Raw genomic sequence first — 16,877 nt, 5'->3', positions numbered from 1 at the left:
CCCTTAATCTTCCTCTTCATTGATTTATTTTTTAACTGGAGTTGGTATGGGAAAAAAAAAAAACTGGAATTAAAGTAAAAAGTGGAAGAGAAAATGTGGTCCCTTCAGATTCAGAAAGTTTTCATTTTGGAATACGAATTAGGAATCACGAGTCGGATGAGAAAACGAATATTACTTGGTTACGGAATTTGACAGTATAACAGTAGTGGGGTTGAGCCATACATGGACCGGAAAGTCAAAAAAAAGAAAAAAAAAACACATTATTGTTTAATTGTTTTTTTTTTTTCAAGCCTTGAAGATTTCGCTGGCTATTTAACTCTGTGGCTTCGCTCATTTCCTGCGAAACACACATATTTGGCGATTATTTGCAAGACCAGATATCTGGTGTACCGGCATCGATTGTTTATCTGGTTGATTCTGATTACAGGTTTGGGTTCTTTGTTTGTCATTGATTATTGCTGGGTTTAAGGATAATATCTCTATTTATATGTCTCATGCTTTGATTTTTTGAGTTCTAGATGAGGATTTGTGATCTGGGTTTGATTTTTAGTAGGTTTTTGATCTATTTGATCTCTTCATCTTACCTTTTCTTTTTGTATGAAATGGATAGAAGTTGCATGTTATTTATGTATATAGATGGTGGATCTGCTTAACAGTCCTATCCGCAAAGGTCTCAAGGATCACTAAATTGTAGGATCCCTTCTTCTGTTCCCCAGCCCTCCGCCCCTATTGTTGAATCAGTCTGTAGCTGGACACTGGAAACGTTTATCTCATTTTAGTGATTTCTGCTTTCTTTAATCCTGTTTTAGTAAGCATTCTAAGTATATCGAAACACTAAAAAAAGTCATTGCTTTATTGTTTAACAAACGTTATTTAATTTAATTTAATTTAATTTAATTTAATTTTCTTTTACTTTATGGTATGGAAGTGAGAGGATGATCGATCTAGCTTGAACTTCTATAAATTTAATATGGTGTAAGAATCATACTCAATCTGTCTTTCCTGTGTAATTTTGTCGATCGATCTGATTATGGGATTCTTAGTCATTGCAGTAGTTTTAAGCATATTGTGTAAAGAGGTAATTCTAGTCCAGGGGGCCATTGGTACTGCAACTTGCTATGGTTCTGATGGGGACATCAAGACGTAAAGCAGAAGAAAGAAGAAGACCCAACCTTCTTTGTGGTTGGAGGATTAGAAGAAGGAAGAAGAAGAAAGAAGAAGAAGAAAAGAAGGCTCGATCCAGCCTTTCCAGCGCTGGATCGAGGACTCTCCTTCCACATTTTGCCAAGATTGTGTGGCCCCCACCAAATCTGATAGTTTAGTAGTTTTATTTCCTAGGATTTTGTTTATTTAAGTCTTTAAGTTAATTAGGAAACTAAGTAATTATCCTATTGATTTCTTTTTAGAAAGTTTCTTTGTTTATGAAATAGCATTCCTAGAATAATCTTTTCTTTTTAGTAATTAGTCTCTTATTTATGTAAGGCCATTGGCCAAGGTTCTAATTAATGAATGATGAATATTGAAAGAAAAAAAACTCCCCAAACCCCCCACGATTTCTCTCTCTGCCCTCTCCCTTTTCTCACCTCTCACTCTCGCCCCTCTTCTCTTTCTTGCTGTTCTCTCATCTCACCTCTCCCTTTTCACTCTCTGTCCCTCTCGGTACTGCTATACTGCTGCAACCATTAGTCACAACAGATTAAAGGCCATCTCAGTCGTATAAGCTCCATCGGACTGTTGCTGGACACTTCATCATCAAGCTGGAATTTTTTTCTTCATCAAATAAGGTGGAATGCACCTCTGTTTTGGAAGACTTCGGCTTCTTCTTTTCTTCTCAGATTTCAGACAACAAGGAAGTAAGTAAAGAACCCCTCCTGTTCTACATTCATTGGCCTCCCATTACCTCCATTAGTCCCCACTGAAATCTGAACATCTACCTTTTTTTTTTAAAGCCAATACTTATTGTTTTCCCTAAAGAAACTTCTGCTGTTTTACCTTTCATTAGTTGGTTGATTTTTGGCCTTGTTTGGTTTACTTAGTTTGCTTAATGTCTTGATAGACTCGTGCTAAACTTAACACATAGTTGCTGCCATGTTTCCTACCCTATATGTCCACTTGAAACTTGAGTGAGTTTATGTGCTTTTATGCTTAGACGATTATTGTTCATTGCTACATTATTCATTAATCTCACTTTACTTGCATGTCAATCTTGTTTGTTAAGCTTTCTTTGCCCTGTCCAACCCAAGCCCCTTGAGTCTAAGCTACTTGGCTAGTTAACTTTGTAGGAAACCTAGTCACCTAGGAACCCCCTACATCATCTTGGTATCAGAGCATGGTTTTGTTTGGGTTTAGGGTAATTAGATACTAGTGTCCCTTGTTTACATGTCTTACCTTTCGAGGTCTAGTCTCCGTCACCATCTGTCCGTAGTTGAGTTTGAGCTAAGAGAGCGGTACCATAGATTAGAGGACACCCTTTTCTTTCTTAAGTTGGTGGGACCAAATAGCATTGGATGCTATTCCCTCCAAAAGCACATACTTGAGAGGGAGATTTTTGACCTCAAGATTGAAAGGGCTAGCTACTTGTCTCAATTGGAGATTCTGAGTAGACCTTGAGTCGGTGGCAACCGTGCCTTGGCTACCCATCTCCTTATGTCCACTCGTATTACTTGATTCATGAGTTTTACATTCTCTCTATTTTTTATTTTTAATTTGATTTAAAAAATCCCCTTTTAGATTTGATCTGTTAGAGTTACCCAAGCTTCTAGGACCAAAGTATTATTTTTTTTTAATTAATTTTCATTTTATGAGTTTAATTGAGAACCCAAGTGTTCAATTGGGGCAGGGGGAGGGGCAAGGCCATAACACAATTGGCACTGAACCTAGGGGCAGAGGCCCTAACCCTAAGGAAGCAAATGAGAATAACTAGACTGATAGTTATAACCAGATAGGGGATAACTTCCAAGGCCTAAGGCATGGTAGGGATCGGTGTAGGGGTCGAGGCCCACCGCCAAGATGCCAAACCTAATATGGAGATGATGAGGGTTATGAGCATCCTGATAGGGGCTTTGATGTCAGACGGATGATTAAGGTAGATGCCCCTACTTATGATGGTCAGATTGATGCTAGGATCCTTCTGGATTGGATCAGGTAGATGGATAGGTACTTCGATTTCTACGATATACCAAAGGAAGTCCGCTACCGATTTGCTAAGTTCAAGCTTATTGGAGCTGCCTAGGACTTCTGGACAGACCTAGAGTACCAGGACCACCTAGGACTTGAGCCAATCACTACCTGGGTAGAGATGCAAGAGCGGCCTCAAGAGAGAATTCTTGCATATCACTTATAGCTCCAGTTGTTGAATGAAATGAATACTCTGAAGCAAGGAAAGTTGACTGTGACCGAATACATGAGCAAGTTCAATGAATTGAAAATTAGAAGCCGTTTTCGGGAGGATGTTGAGTAGACACTATCCAGATTCCTTACCGGACTCAACTCCGAAATTCAGTCTCGTATGGCACCCCACCTGGTGCGAGACGTTCCACAGGCCTTTAAGATAGCCCTTGAGGTGGAATCCTCTATGAGAACTTATTCTCAGAGGAAGAGCTACCAAACTGGGGAGTCCTAATTTAGAAAACCACCCCAAGGCTCAACTGGATTTCCTAAAACCCACTGCTACACCACAATGTCAATTTGACAACAAGGGTAAAGGAATTTTGGGAGAAGCACCCAAGAGTAGTGGGCAACAACAGTGCTTCAAGTGTTGCGGGTTTGGTCACTTCTCTAGAGAGTGTTCTAATAGGAATCTTTATGTCGGAGAGCAGACCCTTGAAGAAGGTGACCAAGAGGGGTTTCAGGACCATAAGTATGAGGACCATAGACTTGATGAAACCATATCTGATGAGGATGTCCCTTTTCTCACCTCTCACTCTCGCCCCTCTTCTCTTTCTCGCTGTTCTCTCATCTCACCTCTCCCTTTTCACTCTCTGTCCCTCTCGGTACTGTTATACTGCTGCAACCATTAGTCACAACAGATTAAGGGCCATCTCAGTCGTATAAGCTCCATCGGACTGCTGCTGGACACTTCATCATCAAGCTGGAATTTTTTTCTTCATCAAATAAGGTGGAATGCACCTCTGTTTTGGAAGACTTCGGCTTCTTCTTTTCTTCTCAGATTTCAGACAACAAGGAAGTAAGTAAAGAACCCCCCCTGTTCTACATTCATTGGCCTCCCATTACCTCCATTAGTCCCCACTGAAATCTGAACATCTACCTTTTTTTTTTTAAGCCAATACTTATTGTTTTCCCTAAAGAAACTTCTGCTGTTTTACCTTTCATTAGTTGGTTGATTTTGGGCCTTGTTTGGTTTACTTAGTTTGCTTAATGTCTTGATAGACTCGTGCTAAACTTAACGCATAATTGCTGCCATGTTCCCTACTCCATATTCCCACTTGAAACTTGAGTGAGTTTATGTGCTTTTATGCTTAGACGATTATTGTTCATTGCTACATTATTCATTAATCTCACTTTACTTGCATGTCAATCTTGTTTGCTGAGCTTCCCTTACCCTGTCCAACCCAAGTCCCTTGAGTCTACCCTACTTGGCTAGTTAACCTTGTAGGAAACCTAGTCACCTAGGAACCCCCTACATCATCTTGGTATCAGAGCATGGTTTTGTCTGGGTTTAGGGTAATTAGGTACTGCTGTCCCTTATTTACATGTCTTACTTTTCGAGGTCTAGTCTCCATCACCATCTGTCCGTAGTCGAGTCTGAGCTAAGAGAGCGGTACCACAGATTAGAGGACACCCTTTTCTTTCTTAAGTTGGTGGGACCAAATAGCATTGGACGCTATTCCCTCCAAAAGCACATACTTGAGAGGGAGATTTTTGACCTCAAGATTGAAAGGGCTAGCTACTTGTCTCAATTGGAGATTCTGAGTAGACCTTGAGTCGGTGGCAACCGTACCTTGGCTGCTCATCTCCTTATGTCCACTCGTACTACTTGATTCATGAGTTTTACATTCTCTCCATTTTTTTTAATTTGATTTAAAAAATCCCCTTTTAGATTTGATCTGTTAGAGTTGCCGAAGCTTCTAGTACCAAAGTATTATTATTTTTTTTTAATTAATTTTCATTTTATGAGTTTAATTGAGAACCCAAGTGTTCAATTGGGGGCGGGGGGAGGGGCAAAATGTGATTTCCTTGTTTGATTCGTGTAAAATTCTTCTTGGTTTATCTGATTTGATGATCACAGAGGTTCTGTGAATTCTCCGTTGACATGGTTTGCTATAGATCTAATCCCACTGTTTTTTGTTTGATCAAGGGTTATTTCGTCAACCAAAACTCAGCATCTTCAATTTCTAGTTTTGCTATTTAACCTTACAAGAACAGAAAGTAGAAGCATTTCCTTTGGTTGATTCTTGAGAAATTCTTCTTGTTCTCTTTGATTTGATTGTCACAGAAGTGTTGTGAACTCTCTGATCACGTGGGTTTCAATAGATCAAAGCTAACTGCTTTTTATTAGATCAGTGGTTTTTTCATCAACCTAAACTCAGCATCTTCAATTTCTAATTTACTATCTAACCTTACAAGATCAGAAAGTAGAATCATTTTCTTATTTTTTTCACTTGCCATGGTCTGAAGAGTCTCAAGATTTCTGTTCTTTCTACATCATTGCCATTTGGAAATCTGAATAACTATCTTACTATCTACCACTGATAACTCATACTCGTTACAGGCAACAAAAATGGCTACCCCTACATCAAACCTGACGAGAATAGGCCTTGCGGGTCTTGCGGTCATGGGCCAAAATCTTGCCCTCAATATTGCTGAGAAGGGCTTCCCCATTTCCGTTTACAACCGGAGCACCAGCAAAGTTGATGACACCGTTGAACGAGCCAAAAAAGAGGGAATCGTCCCTCTATATGGCTTCCATGATCCTGAATCCTTTGTTCGATCAATCCAGAAACCTCGTGTCATTATCATGCTTGTTAAAGCTGGGGCCCCTGTTGACCAGACCATTAAAACCCTCTCTGTCTACATGGAGAAAGGTGATTGTATAATTGACGGTGGTAATGAGTGGTATGAGAACACTGAGAGGAGAGCAGCGGCCATGGCTGAGCTGGGCCTGCTCTATTTAGGAATGGGGGTTTCGGGTGGTGAAGAAGGAGCCCGACATGGCCCCTCTATGATGCCTGGAGGGTCCTACGAGGCCTATAAGTACATCGAAGATATCCTTCTCAAGGTTTCAGCACAGGTTCCTGACAGTGGTCCTTGTGTTACCTACATAGGCAAAGGAGGATCTGGTAATTTTGTAAAGATGGTGCACAATGGGATTGAATATGGTGATATGCAGCTGATTGCAGAAGCTTATGATGTTCTGAAAACAGTTGGAAAACTTTCCAATGAGGAATTGCACCAGGTCTTTGCGGAGTGGAACAAGGGGGAGCTTCTGAGCTTCTTGGTTGAGATCACTTCAGATATTTTCAGTATCAAGGATGATAAGGGGGATGGCTATTTGGTTGATAAGGTCTTGGACAAGACTGGAATGAAGGGTACTGGTAAATGGACTGTTCAGCAAGCTGCTGATCTATCAATTGCAGCTCCCACAATAGAAGCATCTTTGGATTCAAGGTTCATCAGTGGATTGAAGGAAGAAAGGACTGAAGCTTCGAAGGTATTCAAAGCAGCTGGTGTTAATGACATCTTTACTGTTCAAGCAGTTGATAAGAAGAAACTGATTGATGACGTGAGGCAAGCTCTTTATGCATCCAAGATTTGTAGCTATGCGCAGGGGATGAATCTGATCCGTGCAAAGAGCATTGAGAAGGGCTGGGACTTGAAGTTGGGGGAGCTGGCGAGAATATGGAAGGGGGGTTGCATTATCCGTGCTATATTCTTGGATCGTATCAAGAAGGCCTACGATAGGAACCCAGATCTTGCAAATCTTCTTGTAGATCCAGAGTTTGCAAAAGAAATTATTGAGCGACAATCTGCTTGGCGAAGAGTTGTCTGTCTCGCTATCAATTCAGGTATAACCACCCCTGGTATGTCTGTCAGTCTTGCTTATTTCGATTCTTACAGGAGGGAGAGTCTGCCAGCTAATTTGGTCCAAGCTCAGAGAGATTATTTTGGAGCTCACACCTATGAAAGGATTGATATGCCAGGAGCCTTCCACACTGAATGGTTCAAGATTGCGAATCAGTCAAAGATGTAAACTTCCTATTGGTGCTCTTCAATTTGATCAAGCCATTGTCATTAAACCTAATAAGGCTCCATCGGGCTGAGAATTTGGTTAGGACGTACATTTTGTTTGGTTTAATATCTTTTAGACTTTGATTAATTAAAGCTGCTGAATTGTTTGCACTTCTTTTTAGTTGTATTTTTGTGGCTCTCTATTAGCAGATCTTCCTTCTTTTTTTTTTTTATTCTGTTTTGAGATTCCAATCCTTCTAATACATGTGTTAGGATCTTAATACCTGTCCATGTAACATATGATGAAACTGTTGCCAGAGCAATTTTTGTCATCATTTTGTGGTTTAAAGCAATTGGTTACTCTGCTACTTAAGCTATGATTTTTCCCCATATATCTTTGCTAGTAGTAATGGCTAACATTGTTTGCATCCATGCTTGATTAATCTCTCAAGTTGCACATTAAGAGTGGGAATATTTTATGGTAGTGCCCACTTATCCTTGTTGTTACTGTTATATTTCTTGTGCTTTTTATCCTGAACTCCACATAATGGGTAATCAGGCATTTTTCTTAAAGATAATTTTCCTGATATTTCTTCTTTCTTATATCATCGGTAAATGATTAACATTTTTATTCTTGCATTAACATATATATTTCTACACATATTAACATAGGTTTGACCAGCACTGGCTACTGACCCATTTAGTAAGGTTATTATCATTGTCCAGATTACCTTTTTTCTTTTTCTTCATTGTAACAGAACATGGTAGCAGAACCTGTGAGCATGTTATCTTTTTTTTTTTTTTTTTTTTTTTTTTTGAGCATATTATATGAAAAAGGCAGTAATTATCAATTAGTGAAGGCCTATTGCAATTTATATATCAAACACATTGCTATAACAATATTGTTTAGCAACAGAAAGAAACATAGGAGTGCAAGGAGTCAATGACCAATCTACAATAAATCAAGATGTCCACAAAATTATTAAAACCAAAAGAAGGGGGTGGGGGGGGGGGGGGGGGGGGGGTGTTGGTTGAAGATCTGTCAGGGTTTTGAGCAATCTATCTTTCTAGTGTTTGGGTGAGGAGAGGGGCCAATGTGGAAGAAAATATGGTTGCAGGACTGGGAGAATTACACCTTTGAAGGCATGGCCACGGTGCTGAACTCTTTCCAATCTTGGGGTAATGTTGAGGTGATAGAGGTAGATGTAACCACCAATATTGATAAATACAGCTTAGGAATTATGAGGATTGAGCCCCACTAGTCTGCCTTGAGGGCCATGGATCTTTCTCATTCCAAAGGCTCAGTTGCACATTCTGACTTCAATGGTGGGAACAACCTCTGCACTCTGGTGCTTGACGATGAACAAATGGAGGTAGTGGACTGACTGGCAGCTCATGTCTCAATGGCCATTGGCCCTCGATGATAATTGAGCACTGCTATCTGGAGTAGGCGATCAGTAGACTTTCCCATGATGCATTCCCGGATGTGTTCGAAAGGGTAGAGGTGCAATCATCTCCATATGTGCATCTACCTTACATGGATCATACATCTGATGTCGAAACCCAGCTAGTGAATGGCTTCTCTTATCACAGTGGTATTCTTCAGAGGATCCAAGTTGCCATAGGAGCCAGTGCCAGTGAAAGCCACCATGGATTGCCTCCATTTGCCCGTCTTGGAGGAGAAAATCCCAATTTCAAAGGTGTTTCTTGTGTCAATGTCATAATCGCCAGTCTTGGCATGCTCCACTTTTTATCAGATTGATGAAGTATGATCACAATCGGCAGTGACAATGAGACCCATAATAAAAGAAGACAGACTGCCACTGGAACAGTTGCTGCTGCTTTTTACGAGGAGGAAGTCAGTAAGACTCCTTCACGACAGGATGCGACAGGATTGAATGTTGCCGAGAAAGTTAAGAATTTTTTGAGATGATTCCAAACTGATGATATCTCCACCTTTCGCTTCCCAACAAGTCATATTTGGTTGTGGTGGTGGTAATGTTGCCAAGAATTTAAATGGTTGCATCTTGATAGATTTGGCTCTGGCAATAATGAGGCTATCCATTTATGGGGTTTTGAGATAAGGCAGTGCCACCTCTTTGATACACACTTGCATCTGAAGATTGATTCGGGTGGCACACAAACTAGAATCTCTGTTAGAATGTTGTCGCTGCAACACAGATCTGCGCCGCAATCGCCCCTGACCTGTGTAGAAGATCTCTACTGGATGGAGCCTCCCTGTCCTGAAACTTCTTGTCGTCAAGAAGGGTTGCACTCATCACCATGATCAGCCATGATCAGTTTCATATCAGGCCTATTTTTCAGTACTTGTTTCAACAACCCAAATAGAACATCTGTTGCTGATGTTCTTTTATGAGCCTCATCAAAGAACATGTCATAGCATCTCTCAAAATCTTACCATCTGTTAAATGCTTTAGAACAGTTTCTGAACTAGTGCAAATATTCAAACCTGATGCTGTAACTGACTTCGTCTCCAATTGTTGCATCCATCTCTTGCAACTTGACACGGGACACAGACATTGCAGTTACCCTACGAGGCCGCATGTCAGGTGTCTCTAAGTTAATAACATCCAAAACAGACTGAGGGATCTGAGTTTTGTTTTTGCTAGTTTCTCCAAACTAATATCAAGGACTGGTCAACCTTCAGTCTCTGGAAGAATTCTTCTTTTAGCTGCCATATAAGAAGCGTCTTCCTCTTCTCCAGGATTTCATATTACCTCTTTGAGTAAGGTCGGCCATTCGAAGAAGATAAGAAACTAAAATCGGCACCAAGAGTTACCAATTAAGAAATCGCTCAACTACGGTAACACAAAATCAGGTAAAGAGGGATTCCCGTGGGTTAAGGACTACCATAACAATTCACCGCCACGGTCTTCACTTAAATCGGAGATGCACAAATGAGGAATCGAACTTGGGACTGTGCCCTTATCCACACAATCCCTAATTTGCCCTAACCATCCCGGCAACCCACGAATGGATATTAAAATAGTCTTTTTCAATAAAGGTCATATACCCTCAAAGCTATTCCATGTAACATATCCCCTTTTTTTAATAGTACTAAGGTCAAAGACAGATTTAACCTGGTAAAGGTTCCACACTTCTATCTTGATGTTTGGGATAGACCAAGTTCATCCACTACGAATTCTCGATGACTATTTTGATGTAGAACTAGCTACATTTGTTCTTTCCAAGCCACCCGCATATGGTTCAGCCGGTTTGTTTTGTCCTTCATTCTCACCTTGTGTTTTGTAATAGGTAGTTTGATATGTGATCAAGGCAATCGCTTTCTTAGAGGGAATTTTGAAGAATCCTAGCATTCCACATTGAAAGGTAGCGAAGAAAATATTGAGATACCTTCAAGTGTAGATGCCCAATTTTGTCACCCACACCATCAGACAGTTCTTGAAGAATCATGCTTCTAGTAATGATGATTCACAGGATGTGGATGGGATTTAAGCTCTCTTTTGAAAGAGTACTCCACTCTTTTGGCAATGACATGAAACCCAACCAAGCCCTGATCCAACTTAACTCTGATATGGCCTAACCCTAATCAGGCCTAACGCTTATCTAAGCAAACTATGCTTGGACTTTTGGCACATGGTATTAGCACACAATGTATTGAAGAATTGATTAAAAAACTGTCTGATGGTGTGGGAACCACATGAACAAGGATTGTTGGAATTCCTTTAGCTTGTAAGAGGGCAAGATTCCTTCCTTGCAAATCGAGAACTTTTCTGAATGAAAAAAAGGAGCCCAACACCCTTATTAACAGATATTACTTGAAAAGACGATTCTAACGATATATGGTGCGAAAAATCGAACCTCTAGATCTCCCGTAGTCATGTTTAGAATCCATAAACCCTAATTAGGGCAACCAGACCCTAGAAAACGACCATTTTTCCCCTATATCTAGTGGGCTTGACATTTATGAAAAGACCATTTTGCCCTTTCTGGTCCGGGGTTGCCAAATAGGTATATTCCCTACTAGTGGGCCCTTACTAAAAATATGTTTTCTCGGCGGACCCACCTGATTTCACCTTTTTGGGCTCAAAGTCCTATAAAAGGGCCCCTTTTCTACTTCCCATGGCATAGGTTGTTCACCTATCGTCACCACCCTTCTTAGGTGTGTCCAAGTGTTGAGAAGATACCTTAACTCTTGAGAATTTTGTTTTTTCCTCTTTGTTTCTAGCCAAAATTCCCTCAAGCTAAATTCTTTCAAAATCCTCAACAGTCTCGTTGCCTCGATTTATGTGTGGAAGCCCTAAAAAATTCCCCAAAACCTTAGAGCCTTAGGAACTGCCAAGACGCCTCCTGGGGTATTGGTTTTACCTAATTCGCTTAGATTCTTCTGCCTCGATTTACTTGCCAAAGCTCTGTGAAAATATAGAAAGTTCAAAACATCCAAAAAAATTCCCAGTCATTGATAAGCCTCGTAGTCTTGTTAAAAAGCCCCAGAGGCCCTTGTATTCTCTAAAAATCCCAAAGATTCCCTATTGCTGTAAAAAGTCATAAGAAGACTAAGTACTCCAAAGAAAGAAAAGTTATGTTGAATCCACCTCTGCCTGAGCTGAGGGACCATCACCGAAACTCGCATTATTTGCAAAAGGGACCTTCCCCTCTCACCCTGGAATAGGGGTTGAGCTCATCTATAATTTCTCAATCCAAGTACAATAAATGTAAACTTTTATAGTATCCGTAGTAGTGTAAATAATAGTGTAGGGAATAATTTAGTCATGCATATAGTATATGATTAATCGGGGAGAATATTCATTATTTAAGCATCTATTAGGATGATCGGTTCAACCTGGCAGAGTGGGTTCCTAACAACTTTCCAACTCCGGAACTTTACACATACCTTATCTTTAAATTGGGCAAACTTTCGAGCCCTTTCTGTATGAATCAGATTCACCCACTTAGTCTTAGGCCCTAAACCTAGGTGATGACTCCAAATATTATATTTTCCCATCTTTAATATTTGTCAATCATTAACATACCTTTTAGAAATCCCAAGGGAAAAATCCTATGGGAAATAGCCCGCAATGTATCTTTGAGCAGGGATGTAGCAATGTGAGGTCCACAGATGTGCCAAAATAGGGCCGATGATTTCGGCTATTACGCTTACATTAGGGCGCTGAGGACCACATATTGACATCTTAACATGTTAGTGATTTTGAGCTAATTGGCTATTCACACTCAGATTACGCTGGATGTGGAGATACGAGAAGGTCCATTTTAAGATACAATACTTACTGGAGGGGCTATATCCTGGGAAAGTGTGAAGCAACCAAAGATAGCGTCCTCTACTTTATATAGAAGCTTGTGTGGTGGCATGCTATGAGCTAGTCTCTCAAGCGTAATGGTTACGTTATTTTTGCACTGACCCGCAAGCTATTTCGTCTATCAAGAGGCCGATAGGATATTTAGCGACACTGCAACAAACACTGCAACAATAAGATTCTCTAACAACACGTGCTTTATGAATCAATGTAGATATATTAATATTAAGTATTTTGTTGTAACTAGGATATTTGAGGTCATCTTGTGGTGCTATAACACATAAGTACTGAGGAGATGATCGCTGATCGCTAGCCCCTTTCACTAAAGGCCTTCCACCTAATGTATTTGTGGGACATATGGGTTGTGTGCACTTATGTAATTAATTATGTAACGACATTTTATCAATGATATTGTAATATTAAGTTAATGATTTCAAAATATGGATAAGACCCTCAATTGACCATGGGTCTGATTCAAAATTAATGATGGTGTTGTTTTTCTAAAGTTGAAGCCAATCATATAAAGGTTCATTTTTGGAAATGATAATTCATTGCAATGCATGGATGAGAGGTACCTACTATTGGATCAAATGGCAACATCAAGAGGGGGTGAATTGGGTGACTGTACCTCCTCACTTGATGGCAAAATTTTCTTGTAAAAAAAAATCTAACAAATAATACAAGTAGTGCAAAAACAATTAAAGAGATGGCGGGAGAGAGACAATGAGAGGGAATAATAGGGCTACAACAGAGTCAAAGGCTGGGCCAAGTTTTTTAAAACCCAAACCCAAACATGAGTCCCTTAGTTGGGCCCAAACCCTAAAGAATCTACTAACCCTGATCTTGAGTCAGGCTAGGCTGGATTGATCCAGACTGACCCTGACCATGGAGAGAGCTAAAGGAGATGCATAGGCTAGGCCGGGCATACCAGAAAATTATCAAGTTTAAAGTTGATTTTCAGTTCAAAAAACCCGAAAATGTACTAAGGCCCAACCCAAATCCTTTGCATCTTGAAATATGAAATCCTTGGTCCCTAGCCCACCAAATTATTAAGTTAAAACATCCACCAAAAGCCTAGTTGGGCCCAGGCACCTTACCTGAATGGTCCCTAAGAACAAATATTCTAAAGTCAGGACAACACCCTCGGTTCAACTGTTCAAGGATCGATCCAAATTCTCCATTGGCTAAGGGGCTAGCTGAACAAACCAAGTCCAAATCAAAAATAAAAAAACTCAACATGTATCTTTGCTCTTCGAACTAGGAATTTGGTCAAGATGAATCATAGCCCTATAGATTTAGGCATATCGCCATGGAGGCTCGCCTTAAGGTCTCGGGGTAGCAGGCGATGCCCCACAGATAAAAGGTTAAAAACTCCCCAGAGTAATTGGTTGATAGAGGGTTTTCTAATACCACTGATAGGCTGATAGCGAAGGTCACCCCCGGTGAGGCCGATGTAACACACATAGCAGAAAATAAGAAAATTTCTTGAAGAAAATAAGGGGATGTGGGGATTATTATAGACAACTATGTCAGCAGTCAAGGATGCTTGCCCCAGGTGCGAAGCAGCTCCATAGTTGTACACGATTCTCAATATTATAGCCACTTGGATTGAGGGTTTCACTTCTTAAATTGCCTCTCTCTCTATCCTACTTTCTTTTTCTTAAATATTACAAAAAAAATTAAAATATATACCTTTCGAAACTCTCAAGAATAAATTCTAATGAAAGAATTTAAGAACGTGAGTTGGGACCTGGCCTGCGATCTCCCCTCCTGTCTAAAATCTCTTCTCTCTTCTAAAATCCGAGTTGGGAGAGAATTTCTTCCCTTTCCTTTTCTCTCCCAAACTCTCCCCTTGCCCACGTACGATCTCCCCTCCTCTCTACGGTCTCTTCTCTTTTCCCAACTCCTGACTTCCTTTTTCTTATCTTCCGCTCTCTATACAGAGTAAGTGTTCCAAACTTCCAGTGAGAGAGAGAGAGAGAGAGAGGGCGGCAAATCCGATACTCTTCAAACAACGTAAAACAGATTTGGAATTTGTGATGTGGAGATCCTACCCTGAAAGAGAACTAGAAGCTTTTATAGAAGGTGATGGGGTTGACCACGATCTATAGGGTCATCTTCCCGGCCCTGTCAGTTCACTTCTCGCGACATCAGAAGGGGTAAAGCGACTGAGCCATGGTTGACGTTAATTTCTACAGAAACTATGGCAAGACCTTCAAGAAGCCTCGCCGTCCGTTCGAGAAGGAACGTTTGGATACTGAGTTGAAGCTCGTTGGAGAGTACAGGTTCTGATGTAAGAGGGAGTTGTGGAGGGTTCAGTATGCTCTGAGCCTATCCGTAATGCTGCAAGAGAGCTTCCTACACTTGATTACAAGACCCCCCCTCGAATCTTTGAGGGTGAAACCCTTCTTCGTACGTGGTTCTGGATGAGAGCTAGAACAAGCTTGATTATGTCTTGGTGCTGACTGTGGAAAACTACCTTGATCGCCGTCACCAGACTCTTGTGTTTAAGTCGGGTATGGCTAATAAGTCAATCCACCACGCTCGAGTGCTTGTCAGGCAGAGGCATATCAGGATTGGAAAGTAGGTTGTCAACATTCCAATATTCCCTCTTTTTTGGTAACGGTTGACTCGCATGGAGCATATTGATTTCTCACTCACCAGTCCTCTAGGAGGTGGACGCCCAGGAAGAGTGAAGCGAAAGAACATGAAGGTAGCTGCTGCTAAGAAGGCTTCATATTTGAAACCCTTCGCAAAGTCATATTTAATGCTTCCAAGATAAGTATCACCCTACTTAAAATTTCATATATATATATATATATATAATTTACACTGTCACACTAGTATAGATATTCACATAAAAAAAAAAAAATTGCCAATACTGAGTCTACTCACAAATCAATGAGGACATATATTTAGTTAGATGACTAGATGCAGTATAGATCAAAGCATATGAATCTCTTTCTCTCTCTCTCTCACACACACACTCTTACACACATACACACCAAAGAAAAGCCACACGTGCATTGCACGTGTGTTTTTACTAGTGTGTATATATATTTCAGGCTCGTTAGGGTCGAATTGGATTCAGCCCAAGGCCTCAAACCTAGCTTGGCCAACCCTGACTCAGTGCCAGATATTTCTAGCTCCAACTCGCGCTCAGGGCCCTAGGGCGGGTTCAGGATGACAAGGCAACTTGCACCCCTAGGCAATAACACAAGCGATTTATAGTGGTTTGGATCCCTCTTGATCCTACGTCCACTACCCTGGCCACTTAGACCAATCATTTTCACTATCCAATGATCTCTTTCCAATGTTAGGAATCAAGCCTTACACCCACCTAATAACAGTCCCTCGGATTGAGCAACCCAATCACAATCCTTCGGATTAAGCACCAGGTAACCTAGACCAAAGATTTCCTTCAAAACACCAAGCCCGTCTGCTAACAAGTACACAAAGTACAAGAAGATTTACACAAGCTCAAACAATAAAATGGCTTCTCACTCAAGCCTGAAACTGTACCAGTTACGCTCAAATTGATTCTCATAAGATCACAACCCTTACTCAAGATGATATTACTATTATTATTACTGCCCAAAGTGTTCTCAGTGCTGTAAGGATCTCGAGTGACTCTAGACTTTAGTTAGGCAATAGACTAAAGAACATCACCTAATTATATTCTCCCTTAATTAAATTGTTCAGTTCTTACACTTATTACCATTAATTAATAAGACATCATAGAATCACCAAACTCACATGTATGTAGCACAATTATTGATAAATATGAGGTTAGAAAACTGCTGGGTGTGCCTTGTTCCAATTTAAGTATAATACTTCAAGTCTTCAACCCACTAAGTACAACTACATAGAAAGGCTGTTAGGCTATTCTCCATTTATAAGGAAATCTGTTGAAACTCAACAAAATTATACATGTTCTACACAAATTTATAGCAAGGATAAACATTTCAAAAACAAGAAAAAGAAAAGGATAACAGAGAAAAAAGAATGCCCTACAATATTGGATCTAGTGAATTGGTAGCTAAAAGTGATGGAGAAGCTCTTAAGCTAGACTTGTTGGCTGTTAGAGGGGACGGGCTTCGCCAAGAACGTAGGCCTGTCTTCTCCGGCCATGATAACGATTACTTTTTCCTCGGTGTCTCCCAGTGGAGTCGTGGGGTTTTTCAGATTGATCTCCTTGGTTTCACCATGTGAGGAGTTGGCTGATGACTGGCAAATGGAGCAGAGGAGCAGTGCTATTCCGAAGGTTATGATGCCCAGCATCGCTGCTATACCTGCTAATAGGTATGGGGTTGCTGACTTCCCTTCATCAGCAGCGGCAGAGGTTGTGTTTGTTGGTGTCATCATCCCTTTTTTTTCTTTTCTTTTTCTTTC

General features: G+C 40.5%; 1 protein-coding gene and 1 pseudogene across 1 annotated transcript; both read left to right on the top strand.

Annotated features, from left to right (window-relative positions):
* Positions 1 to 271: 271 nt before the first annotated feature.
* LOC122078990 (6-phosphogluconate dehydrogenase, decarboxylating 2-like) lies at positions 272 to 7,359 on the top strand. Its single transcript, XM_042645197.1, has 2 exons — positions 272 to 427; positions 5,732 to 7,359. The coding sequence occupies exon 2, from the start codon at positions 5,741 to 5,743 to the stop codon at positions 7,208 to 7,210; it is 1,470 nt and encodes a 489-aa protein (XP_042501131.1). The 5' UTR covers positions 272 to 427; positions 5,732 to 5,740; the 3' UTR covers positions 7,211 to 7,359.
* Positions 7,360 to 14,649: 7,290 nt separating this feature from the next.
* LOC122077952 lies at positions 14,650 to 15,267 on the top strand (annotated as a pseudogene).
* Positions 15,268 to 16,877: the final 1,610 nt, after the last annotated feature.

Source organism: Macadamia integrifolia, chromosome 5 (assembly GCF_013358625.1).
Source record: "Macadamia integrifolia cultivar HAES 741 chromosome 5, SCU_Mint_v3, whole genome shotgun sequence".
NCBI lineage: Eukaryota > Viridiplantae > Streptophyta > Magnoliopsida > Proteales > Proteaceae > Macadamia > Macadamia integrifolia.
Note: the sequence above shows the minus strand (reverse complement) of the source record. Positions and strands in the feature narration are given on the sequence as shown.